At 37.8% G+C, this 12,992-nt stretch overlaps 1 protein-coding gene across 1 annotated transcript in view; it reads left to right on the top strand.

Annotated features, from left to right (window-relative positions):
• Positions 1–12,992, top strand: part of NFU1 (NFU1 iron-sulfur cluster scaffold) — a 46,196-nt gene that overhangs the window by 27,094 nt on the left and 6,110 nt on the right. Inside the window, exons 4-6 of the mRNA XM_058278701.2 lie at positions 788–854; positions 4,962–5,076; positions 6,868–6,928. Coding sequence (XP_058134684.1) covers positions 788–854; positions 4,962–5,076; positions 6,868–6,928 — 243 coding nt within the window. The remainder of the gene's footprint in view (positions 1–787; positions 855–4,961; positions 5,077–6,867; positions 6,929–12,992) is intronic.

The following is a 12,992-nucleotide window of genomic DNA, read 5'->3' as shown; positions in this document are numbered from 1 at the left end:
TTTATTGCTGAGTTGTACTACCTTGTATAGATAATACCACAGTTTATTCATTCACCATTTGATGGACATTTCCCAGGTGGTTTTGTTTTTTTATTTTTTGCCTATCATAAATAAAGCTGCTATAAAGATTCATGTATAATCTTGGTGGAACATTTTCTTTCATTTCTTTTGGGTTAATACAAATGGGATTGGTGGATTGTAGGGTAAGAAGATGAAACAAGATTGGCCATAAAGTGATAATTGTTGGGAAGTGGATTTGTCTCAATTGATAGAGCATCCACCTACCATATGGGAGGCTCAGGGTTCAAATCAGGGCCTCCTGACCCATGTGGTGAGCTGACCCATGCACTGTGCTGATGCACACAAGGAGTACCATGCTACGCCCAGGTGTCCCCCACATAGGGGAGCCCCTTGTGCAAGGAGTATGCGCCTGCAAGGAGAGCCACCCCACGCAAAGAAAGTGCAGCCTGCCCAGGAGTGACACATGGAGAGCTGACACAGGAAGATGATGCAACAAAAAGAGACGCAGATTCCTGGTGCCACTGACAAGAATGCAAGCGGACACAGAAGAACACACAGTGAATGGACCAGAGAGCAGACAACGGGAGATGGGGGAGGGAAGGGGAGAGAAATAAATAAAAAATAGAAATCTTTTTTAAAAATTTAAAGAATTGATAATTGTTGAAGCTGTTGATGGTTACATGGAGGCTGTTTTTATTTTTGTTTGTGTTTAAACTTTTCCATAATAAAAGATTTTACTTATTTCTTCTTTTTTCCTAATTTACAGGCAGTTATTCAGGATTGAAGGAGTAAAAAGTGTCTTCTTTGGACCAGATTTCATCACTGTTACAAAGGTGAACAGGATTATATAAATAAGACTTGAAGCACTTTTGGTCTTTTCTGAGCCCAGTGCCCCTCTCCAAAATTTCCATTCTTAATGTGTTTTACACATACTGTTATTAAAAATTACTTCTCACATTTCTCAAGTTAATTATTTAATAGAGCTTTTAAGTTGAAATTAACTGTTTTCCAGGTCCCTCAGAAGGAAAAATTTTAAGTTTCAGAGGGTTAAATGTAGTGTCCAAGATTACAATAGCTAGCCTGCAACAGGGCCAAAACTCATCTTTGACAGAACTAGAATTTAGGCTTCCAAATACTATTTTTAGCAATTCTCAATTTAAATTGATAGAGTAAAAAAAGTTTTTTTTGACTTACAGAATGATTGAATATATATCTCCTTATAAAGTGAAAACACTTATATCATGGCATCTGATACACTCTCATCACTCTGCAGTAACCATTCAGAGCTCTACAAATAAGAACAGCACTTGGTTAATCTCTGAATGTAAAAAAATCAAGCTAAATTAGCCACCTTTTCCAACAGTGGAGGGAGTATCTGCTCAAAAAGGCTTTTTCATTTTTAAGTCTACTACATTAATGGGAAATGAACTACCGAAATATGAACTGTGTGTCCTTTTTCAATCTGTTAATTCATTTGTATCCACTGAAATTAATCACTTGTGCTATATTGTACCAAAGCAAGACTCCCCATAAGCAATTTGAAGAAGGGATTACTCTGGGTACTTCATGAGCCATAAAAAAATGGGCATACTGGCTAGTGACTTGATAGATCTAGTCCAATGTTTTCTTGTAGCATTGTATGTAGTGAAGAGAAATATGATTTTCCTCCTTGGTGGCAATCTCAGTCCCTATGGGTATTGTATATATCCCAATTCTTAAACTTTTTAACCTGTTGTTTACAGTGTTATTTGTTCTAAATTCTCAGAAGAATACATTCTCAGAAAGCCCTTCCTCGACCATCCTTGAAGTGGCACTCCCTGCAGCCCACTCTCTAGCTTATTTTCTTCATTGCACCTATTGTTTAGCAGTTTTTGTTTGTTTTGCTAGGTGTGTTTCCCATACTGGAATGTAAACTCCATGAAGATAAAGATTGTTCATCTTCACCTAGCACAATGCCTGGCACATTGTTGGCATTCAGTTAAATTTTTATTAAAGCAAACAGTGATGTCAAGTTTCCTAAACTGAATATTCAGGCTTCAAGTGATTTCCATGAATATAAGGTTGTAGTGAACAGTTGTGTGCTAACCAGTCCCCAGTCTTCATTGTTGTGTAGACCTCTGACCTTCCTTTAGTCTTCATATGAAAATATTTTTAAGGGCAAAAAAGGGAAAAGCATTTATTATTTCCACCATATCAGTTATGATGCTAAGTGTTTTACTTATTTAATTCTTACAACTAGGTATTCTTGTCTTCGTTTAATAAAAGGTTAAGTATAACTTTATTTAAAAATAGTTATTTTTACATACAGTGCATAATATATAAAAAAATTTTTTTAAAAGATTTATTTATTTATTTAATTTCCCCCCCCTCCCCTGGTTGTCTGTTCTTGGTGTCTATTTGCAGCGTCTTGTTTCTTTGTCCGCCTCTGTTGTCCTCAGCGGCACGGGAAGTGTGGGCGGCGCCATTCCTGGGCAGGCTGCTCTTTCTTTTCACGCTGGGCGGCTTTCCTCAGCTGGGCGGCTTTCCTCACGAGTGCACTCCCTGCGCGTGGGGCTCCCCCATGCGGGGGACACCCTTGCGTGGCACGGCACTCCTTGCGCGCATCAGCGCTGCACATGGCCAGCTCCACACGGGTCAAGGAGGCCCGGGGTTTGAACCGTGGACCTCCCATATGGTAGACGGACGCCCTAACCACTGGGCCAAAGTCCGTTTCCCTAAAAATTTTTTATAGATGAAAATGTGATCATATTTTACAAGGTTTTGTTTTGTTTTTTCCTTGATTTTTTTTTTGGGGGGGGTGAGTTTTTGTTGTTTTTTTAAATTTCTCTTTCCCTTCATTATTTAGTGTCCTTTTTGAAACATTTCAGCCCTCCTATTTTTCTTAAGTGAAACAATAGATAACATTCCAAGTTAGGACTAATTAGGTAGAATGGTAAATTTGATTGGTTTTCTTTCAATAACTTCCCTCTTCATGGTCTTATCATATTTACCTATTTTCAGTGATAGGCTACCTAGGAGACCCCACTATTTACTGGAATTCTGGAGGTGTTGCTTTAAACCATCTTCCAAATAAATTTATTATAATTTTAATTAGAACTAGTTCCCTTTCCAAATCTTTAAGGCATCTCTCACTAGTTTTACTTTTGAATCTGAAATAGTACCCATTTTATCTTAACTTTTTTTTTTTTTTGGAGGTACCAGGCCTGGGGATTGAACCCAGGACTTCATGTGTGTGGGAAGCTGACACTCAACCCCTGAGCTAACCAGCTCCTGTTTTATGGTTTTTTTGTTTGTTTTGCTTTTTTCCTGATTTGTTCTTAATCTTTGACAAAAATAGTTCATTTTATCCACATTGACTCAATTTTTAATAGCAGTTAAGCATAGGCTCTAGGCATTGGCACCCTGGGAGTCTACATCGACTTCATCTAATAATTTTCCCTCCTAAAGAGCTCTCTCTCTTTTTTTTTTTAAGATTTACTTTATTTATTTCTTCCTACATCCTCATTGTGTACTTGCTGTGTCTGTTCATCTTATTTCTTCAGGAAGTACTGGAAACTGAACCCAGGACCTCTGATGTGGGAGATAGGCACCTAATTGCTTAAGCCTCTTCCATTCCCTGCTTTGTTTCTTTCTTCCCTGCTTTGTTGTGCCTCTCATTTTGTTTTCTTCTTGTATCTCTTGTTGCATCATTCTGTTGCCTTTTTTTTTTAAGATTTATTTATTTTTTCCCCCCCTTTCCCCTCCTCCCACCCTACTGTTTTTGCTTTTTGTGTTGTCTTCTCTTCTCTAGGATTCACCAGGATTTGATCCTGGAGACCTCTGATGGGGAGAGAGATTCCCTGTCAATTGTACCACCTCAGTTCCTGGTTTCTGCTGTGCTTCACCTTGACTCTCCCCTTGTCTCTTTTTTGATGCATCATCATCTTGCTGCATGACTCACTTGTGTGGGACACTGGCTCACCACATGGGCACTCGTGCGGGCACTGGCTCACCACACAGGCACTCTTGTGGGCACTGGCTTACCATGTGGGCACATGCATGGAAACTGGCTGGCCACGCAGGCATGCTTTCTCTTCTTCTTTTTCACCAGGAGGCCCCAGGGATTGAACCCAAGTCCTCCCATATGGTAGGCAGAAGCTCTATCACTTGAACCACATCTGCTTCCCTCACTGTCTTCTTTAGGAGACACGGGGAGCCAAACCATGGACCTCCTGTGTGGTAGGCAGGAGCTCAATCACTTGAGTCATATCCACTTCCCAAGTTCTCCTTTAAAAAACAAAAATTGTGCTTTTCTCTTAAAAGTTGTTGGTACGATTTAAATGTTTAATAATCCTATCTTTTATTATGGAATCAATTACTTGGCAAGGTATAGAGGTGAAACAGTAGGGAATCTTTCTTGTGGGTACCAGTCATGTTGACAGTCCACAAGTCCTCCAAAAGAGTAGTCATAGGTAAGACATATGTTTTTGTTATACAGTTGTATCGTTTAGTTTTTTCATTACTCTTAAGTTGAATTTTTTGAATAGTTGCAACATATCCTGTATGTTTGATCTAGAACTTTTATCCTGTTTCCTTTCAGAAAATGGAAATTTCTTTATCATTTTCTTTAAAGGCAGAGAGCCCATTCACTATTTCAGTTCTCTTCACTTCATGAAAAATATATTTTAATTATTTTATACCTCCTGCATGGTACATGGCATATACAACCCACTTAATAAAGTTTGATGAATGACTAAATGAATGGAGGGTGTTCTAAGATTAAGCCATGCCCTTTAAGAGCTGACCTGATCTTAACTGACATGTATTTTCTAGAAATGGATGTTTTTGCATAGTATAGGAAGCAAATAGAAAAAGATTCCTGAAAGATACATGGTATTTTTTTGTACTTCTCTTTGCCCTTAAGTGGAGATATTGAAGTATTTTCCTTCAAATGTTTATAGGAAAGTGAAGAGTTAGACTGGAATTTACTCAAACCAGATATTTATGCAACAATCATGGACTTCTTTGCATCTGGTTTACCTCTTGTTACAGAGGAAACATCTTCAGGAGAAGCAGGTAACATTGCTTTGAATAATTAATATTTATCTTTTTCTTTTAGACTTTTGCATTTTATTCCTATTTGTTCTAATTTCAGAAATACTGGCAAGACACTTATCATTTAATATATTTATCTCTAAAGCCAATTCCAGAGGGAACAAAGCTTGACATTTATTAGTTTTTACCCTGCCCTTTTTAAAGCTTTTGTACAAATTCAATCTATTATACAACTAATGTTTTAATGATAAAACTTGTCTAGCATGCAGAAAATAATTTAATACCACTTTGTTCTCTAGTTATATTTAAATATGTTAACTTTTTGCCAGAATTTCTTTTAGACCTATTTTTCAAATAAAATATTAAAGATACAGCTAAAACCTCCCAACACCCATCTCTTTTCTCTTCTTCAGAGATGTGTATAATAAGGTTGGTTTGTTTTTATACTTTTGTTACACAGGTAAGTCTGCAGAAAATATATAGGTTTGATTTTTTTTTTCTTAAAATTTAAATAACTTTGATCTTACTGTACCTTTCCTTTTTCACTGAATGTATTTTCAAAATATCTCCATTTTTAAAAATGTAGATCTAGTTTATTTTTAAGTATTTCATTATATGAATTAACTATAGGTAATTAATTCCTTTACTTATGTCCCATTGAGAGGTTTCTACTCAAACATTGCTGCATTGGACATACTTATACAAGTTTCCTTGTGCACATGTGAAGTATTTCTTTAGAGTACATTCCTAGAAGTAGAATTGCTGTGTTGAAAGGGTCTACAGTTTTTTAGATAATATGTAAAGGCTCTCCAAAGCAACTTTTCTAATTTACATGTACATTAACAGCGTGTAAGAATTTCAGCTTAGTGGAGTGGGTGTAGCTCAGTGGTTGATCACCTGCTTTGCACTTCCATGGTTCAATCCCCAGTATCTATTTTTAAAAAACAACAAGATTTTCAGCTTTTCTTAAATCCTTATCATCACTAAGTGTTATCTTTAATATTTTGGTTTGTTTTTTTGCCAACATGTTCGATATAACTTAATTTACAAACTAGATGTGCCTTTTTATCTCAAAGTTTCCAACAAAATCTAGAGAGCTTCTGTTTCTTCTGCCACTTTTCCATCCTTAAGAATGATGAAAGTTTATAAATTTACTGATCAAAAATTTCAAACCTTAACATGACGTGTAACTCAAGATATTTCATTTCAGTATACCCACCTTTATCACTGAATATTGAATCAATTTTTTTTTTTAAGATTTATTTTTTATTTATTTCTCTCCCCTTCTCCACCCCATCCCCAGTTGTTTGCTCTCTGAGTCCATTTGCTGTGTGTTCTTTTGTTGGAATCTGTGTCTCTTCTTGTTGCATCATCTTGCTATGTCAGCTCTTGGTGTGTGTGCAGCACCGGTCCTAGGCAGGCTGCACCTTTTTCGTGCTAGGCGGCTCTCCTTACAGGGCATACTCCTTGCGTGCAACAGTACTTCGCGTGGGCCAGCTCATCACATGGGTCAGGAGGCCCTGAGTTTGAACCTTGGACCTCCCATGTGGTAGGTGGATGCCCTATCCATTTGGCCAAATCCGCTTCCCTTGAATCAGTTTTTGATTCCTATATTTTTGATCCCTATATTTTTTCCTCAGAGAATCTAATGAATATTTTTTCATTTCCTTGAAATTGGTTTTATTACTGCACCAAGTCTCATGCGCTATGCTTTTATGTGTTAATGAGCCATGAAATTAACATCTTTAATACCTGTACTTGCATAGATATAAAATTCTTACAGTTGTTAATTTTTATTATGATCATTTCTAGCATCCGAAGAAGATGATGAAGTTGTGGCAATGATTAAGGAATTGTTAGATAGTAGAATACGGTATGTGCTTATCCTTCTTCCCGAAACCAGTAATTGCAGAGACAGTTTTCGTTATAGCAAAATACTTTTGGTGGTTGTGAGATTATAGTAGAGTTCCAAAATGAGTACATGTTAATGTAAACCACATTACATTAGGTGGCCACGACAGTTGATTTAAACTTGTACATTCTCTTCATTCATTCAAAATTAATGAAACAATCCATTTAAATATTGTTAGTGAAGAAATTTATCTTTCACAGTCACCATTTAGGTTTGATATTGTTATAATACCAAATTTCTTAGAAGGCAAAAAAGATTTAGTAATGTTTGGGAGAATTGTGAAGAACGAAGGAGTATCTGTTTTCAGACTATTTCCCATAAAGAATAGATCTAAATGAGTGCTGAACAAAAAATCTTCTACTACTTGTAGCACACCTTTGGTCCTGCTGAGAACTCCTAGAAAAACTAGTTAAAATACAATTCAAAAATTTTGTTGGAAGTCATTAGAGAGCTGCCAAAGCAACCAAGATTTCAGCTGCCGAGATCTTGGCGATAAGTGAAGTCCATTGATGTGAGGCCAACATTCTGTACACTCTTTTTCCTGTCTTTGAGCATTTGCTGATTCTTGGCATGAAGACAGAATATGAGGAGCTGGCCAGAGGGCAGCTGCTAAGAATCAGAAGAAGTCATTGAGTTTTTAGCAAATTTGCTTTCCCTTTCTCATTCTGAAGCAAGCAGGCATCACCATCCCCAAATCCTCAGGATTGAGGAATAAACAAACTAAGAGTGGAATCCAACCATGGACCAAAGTAGACTTACTATTGTGGTAGCAGAAAAACTTGTTACATTGATATAAAGACAGTGGTTACAAGAGGTTCTGAGGGGAAGAGGAGGGAAGAATAGTAGAACATAGGGCATTTTTAAGGAATTGGAATTGTTCTGCATGACATTGCATTGGTGGTTACAGGCCATTATACATTTTGTAAAAACTTATAAAAATGTATGGTGCAAAGTGTAAACCTCAATGTTAACTATAGACCACAGTTAGTAGCAGTGCTTCAATATTTGTTCATCAGTTTTAGCAAATGTGCTATACTAATGTAAGATGGTTTTAGTAGGGGAAAATGTGACAGTAGGGGAAGATGGGAAAGGTATATGGGAATCCCTTATATTTTCAGTGTAGCTTATCTGTAATCTAAAATTTCTTTAAAAATAAAGTTTTAAAAAAAATGAAGAAGGGAAGCGGACTTGGCCCAATGGATAGGGTGTCTGTCCACCACATGGGAGGTCTGCAGTTCAAACCCCGGGCCTCCCTGACCCACGTGGAGCTGGCCCACATGCAGTACTGATGCGCGCAAGGAGTGCCGTGCCACGCAGGGGTGCCCCCCGCGTAGGGGAGCCCCACACACAAGGAGTGCGCCCCGTGAGGAGAGCCGCCCAGCGCAAAAGAAAGTGCAGCCTGCCCAGGAATGGTGCCGCACACATGGAGAGCTGACGCAGCAAGATGACGCAACAAAAAGAGACACAGATTTCCCTGCTACTGACAACAGCAGAAGCGGACAAAGAAGAACATGCAGCAAATGGACACAGAGAACAGACAACTGTGGGGGGAGAGGGGGAAGGAGAGAGAAATAAATAAAAATAAATCTTTAAAAAAGTAAAGAAAGAAAAAAATTTGCTAAGGTAGAAAGACAAAAATTAAAATTCTGGGTTGCCAGGGAAGCCTTTACTTAAAGGGCCAAGATCCCAGAGAGAAGGGAAGTTCAGAAAAGAAAGCTTTGTATTCAGAGGTTCTCCCCACAAGGCACTTTCTTATTCTTAGCTTTGTAGTTTAGGATGCTAAGAAAACAAAAAGCTGTTGAAAGGCAGAGCAGAGTTTTGGCAGTCTTTATGGTACTGGAGGGGATAAAAATTGGAACTTTAGGATCTTTCAAGGAGGAGATACCTCAGGAAACACCCAGACTGTCAGTCAGGCTCCTTGGAGGAGTAGACCCTAAAAGTGGGAATGACCCAGAGGTATACCAAATCATAAAAAGAGTACAATCCAGTATTGAGTTAGTTTAATTCCATTTTGGATTGAGATGCTGCCAGAAGATAGGATGAATCCTTTCTAATGTAATGTAACCCAGAGTCACCTTAGCTTTTCATACTAGTATCCTTAATTTAGTCAAAATGTAGCAGGCATACCTAGAAACTGGACCAAACAGAAATAAAACGGATCCACAGGTAACTCAGATATTAAGAGTTACCAGGGGAAGTGGATGTAGTTCAAGCATTTGGGCTCCCGTATATCATATGGGAGGTCCAGGGTTCGGTTCCCAGGGCCTCCTGGTGAAGGCAAGCTGGCCCACCTGGTTAGCTGGCCAAGCGGAGAGCTGACCTGCACTGCGAAGCTGGCCCAAGTGGAGTGCTGGTTGAGCAGAGTGCTGGCCCACGCAGGAGTGCTGGCCCACACAGGAGTGCTGGCCCGCGCAGGAGTGCTGGCCTGTGCAGGGGTGCTGGTCTGAGCAGAGAGCTGGCGCAGTAAGATGACGCAACAGAAAGAGACACAGAAGAGAGACAATAAGAGATGCCACAGACCAGAGAGCTGAGGTGGCAAAAGAGACTGAGCCCTCTCTCCTACTTCAGAAGGTCCCAGGATGGGTTCCCAGTGCTGCCTAAAGAGAAGACAAGCAGACTCAAAAAAATTTTATACAGTGAATGGATGCAGAGAGCAGACAGTGAGGGGAGAAGGGCTAAATAAATCTTTAAAAAAAAAGTCATCAGACATAGTGATTAAAATGTTCAAGAAAGTAGATGTCGATGAAGAATTTCTTCACAAAACTAGAATCTATTTTTAAAAAGTTCTAAACCAAAACATATAATAATGGAACTTAAGAACTCATTTAGATGAGTTTAACATCAATTTGTATACAGTTGAAGAGAATTGTGAATTAGTGAACTGGAATATAGATCAATAGAAAATATCCAGATTAAAGTACAAAGAGAATAAGAGGATGGGAAATATAGGGAAAATGCATGAGAGACATATAGTATATGGCAAAAAAGATCTTACAATGTCCTATAGGGTTTTAAGTATATCTAGAATTAAAATGCATGATGAAAATAAAAAGATGTGGTGGGTGTTAAAGGAAATGTTCTTAGGTTGTGACATTATTTTATATAAATTCTAATAAATCAAGTAGTCACATTGTATGGTAAATACTAAATGAGTAGTGAAAGAATTTAAAACCAACAACCTACAGAGGTGGGAAAATGGAATAATAAAAAAAATGCTTGATTAAAGAATGCAAAATAGGAAACAAATAATATGCTATTATAAACCCAAATATATAGAAAACTACATTTAAGTGTAAGTAGATTAATTAAAAGATAAGATTGTGAGACTGAATTTTTAAAAAGCCAACTATATGCTGCTTAAAAAGAGATAGACATCTTAAATATAAGGTTTAAAGGAAAAGGATCCAGAAATATATAGCATGCAAAGACTGAATAAGATAAGGATGATCCAATTATATAAATATCAGACAAAATGTAATTTATAGCAAAAGGCATTACTAGAGATAAAAAGGGATCTCCCATAATAATAAAGTGTCATTTTTTTTTTTTTTTAAAGATTTATTTATTTATTTAATTTCTCCCCACTCCCCTGGTTGTCTGTTCTTGGTGTCTATTTGCTGCGTCTTGTTTCTTTGTCCGCTTCTGTTGTCGTCAGCCGCACGGGAAGTGTGGGTGGCGCCATTCCTGGGCAGGCTGCTCTCTCTTTTCACGCTGGGCGGCTTTCCTCACGGGCGCACTCCTTGCGCGTGGGGCTCCCCCACGCGGGGGGCACCCCTGCGTGGCAGGGCACTCCTTGCGCGCATCAGCACTGCGCATGGCCAGCTCCACACGGGTCAAGGAGGCCCGGGGTTTGAACCACGGACCTCCCATATGGTAGACGGATGCCCTAACCCCTAGGCCAAAGTCCGTTTCTCCTAAAGTGTCATTTCTATCAAGAATATATACTATTTATATTCATGTATATACTAATTTTAAACTTGTATGCACCTAACGATATAGCTCCTAAGTAAATGAAGCAAAAATACTTTAAAAGAAGAAATAGATAATCCACAATTATAGTGGGAGACTAATCCATCTCTCTCAATAACAAATAGAGCAAATAGATCACATAATCAGTAAGGCTATGAGAGTTTTGAACAACATGATTAACAAACTTGGCCAAATTGACATATGTAAAACACTGTACCCAACAAGAACAAAGTATTTATTCAAGTATACATGGAACATTTACCAAAATATGCTGAAGTATAAAGCAATTCTCAACAAATTTCAAGAATTGAAATCATTGAGAAAATGTTCTCTGACTACAGTGGGATTAAGCTAGAGATCAGTTACTAAAAGGTAACTATAGGGAAGTGGATTTGGCTGACCTCATAGAGCATCTGCCTACCACATGGGAGGTCCAGGGTTCAAACCCATCGCTTCCTGACCTTGTAGAGCCGGCCCATGTGCAGTGCTGATGCGCACAAGGAGTGCTGATGTGCACAAGGAATGCTGTGCCACGCAGGGGTGTCCCCCATGTAAGGGAGCCCCACACACAAGAAGTGCGCCCTGTAAGGAGAGCCGCCCCATGCGAAGAAAGTGCAGCCTGCCCAGGAGTGACGCTGCACACACACAGAGCTTATGCAGCAAAACACAGATGCAACAAAAAAGAGACGTAGTTTCCTAGTGCTGCTGAAAAGAACATACAGCTAATGGACACAGAGAGCAGACAACTGGCAGGGGTGGGAGGAAGGGGAGAGAAATAAATAAAATAAATCCTTAAAAAAAAAAAGGTAACTATAAAACCCCCAAATATGTAGAAATGAGGCAATCCTCTTCAAAAAGACTCCTGAGTCAAAAAAGAACTCACAGGGGAAATTTAAAATTGGAGAATATCTCCATGACCTTTGTGTAGGCAAATCTTTTTTTTTCAATAGGACATAGGAGAACAGATAAAAATCAAGGAAAAGACATATAAATTGGATGAATTATGAGTGTTTCTTCATCAAAAGAATACCATTTGCAATAAAAAGGCAAACCACAGAGAAGACATTTGTCATACATACGTGACAGACTATGTAAAGAACTCCTATGAATTGCTAATGAAGACAACAAATAGAGACCTGAGCAGGCATTTCACAAAAGACAGTAACCAAATGGCCAACATGAAAAAGTGTTCAACCTCATTAGTCATTATGAAAATTCAAGTTAAAACCACAATGAAGTATCACTACATATCCACCAGAATGGTTAAAACTATTAAGAATGACAATACTAATAGTTGGTGAGGATGTTGAACAGCAGGAACTACAGTGCTAGTGAGAATGTAAGTGTATACAACTTCAGAAAACTATTAGTAGTATCTATGAAATCTGAATGTATGTGTACTTCTAAACCATCTATTGCACAAGATTCTTCATAGTTGCACTGTTTGTAAATGCCAAAAACTGGTATTGACCCTAATACCCATCAACAGAATGGATAAATAAATTCCAGCATATTCACCTAATAGAATACCATGAAGCAGTGAGATTGAATGAACTATTATTACTATACCCAACATTTTGGATAAATCTCACAAAAAGAAAGAGTTGTTACAAAAGAGTAGATATTGTATGATTCCTAAATGGAGTTTTTATTTATAAATTATAAAGTTCAAACCCAGCCAAAACTAATCAATACTAATATAAATTTGGATATCGGTTGCCTTAGTTGGGGAAAACGATTAGGAAGAAGCTCAAAGGGAACTTCTGTTTCTTAGGCTGGGTGGTCATTAAAAATGTGTTTACTTTGTGAAAAATTATTGAATTGCACATATATAATTTATGCATTTTTTTGTATTCATGTTCTGTTTCATTGAAAACTTTACCTAAAAAAAAAAAAAAAAAACCAACCAGCTGACTTTCCCCCACCTGAAAGAAGTAAATAAGTATATCTTAGGTAATCACTACAGTTAAATGCTCTTAAATATATAAACAGATGATCAATAAGATAAAAGTAAGAGTAAATTTTAGTATGAATGAATTTTGGTGTTTTATGTGAA

This window comes from Dasypus novemcinctus, chromosome 17 (genome assembly GCF_030445035.2).
Source record: "Dasypus novemcinctus isolate mDasNov1 chromosome 17, mDasNov1.1.hap2, whole genome shotgun sequence".
In the NCBI taxonomy this organism is placed as follows: Eukaryota; Metazoa; Chordata; class Mammalia; order Cingulata; family Dasypodidae; genus Dasypus; species Dasypus novemcinctus.
Note: the sequence above shows the minus strand (reverse complement) of the source record. Positions and strands in the feature narration are given on the sequence as shown.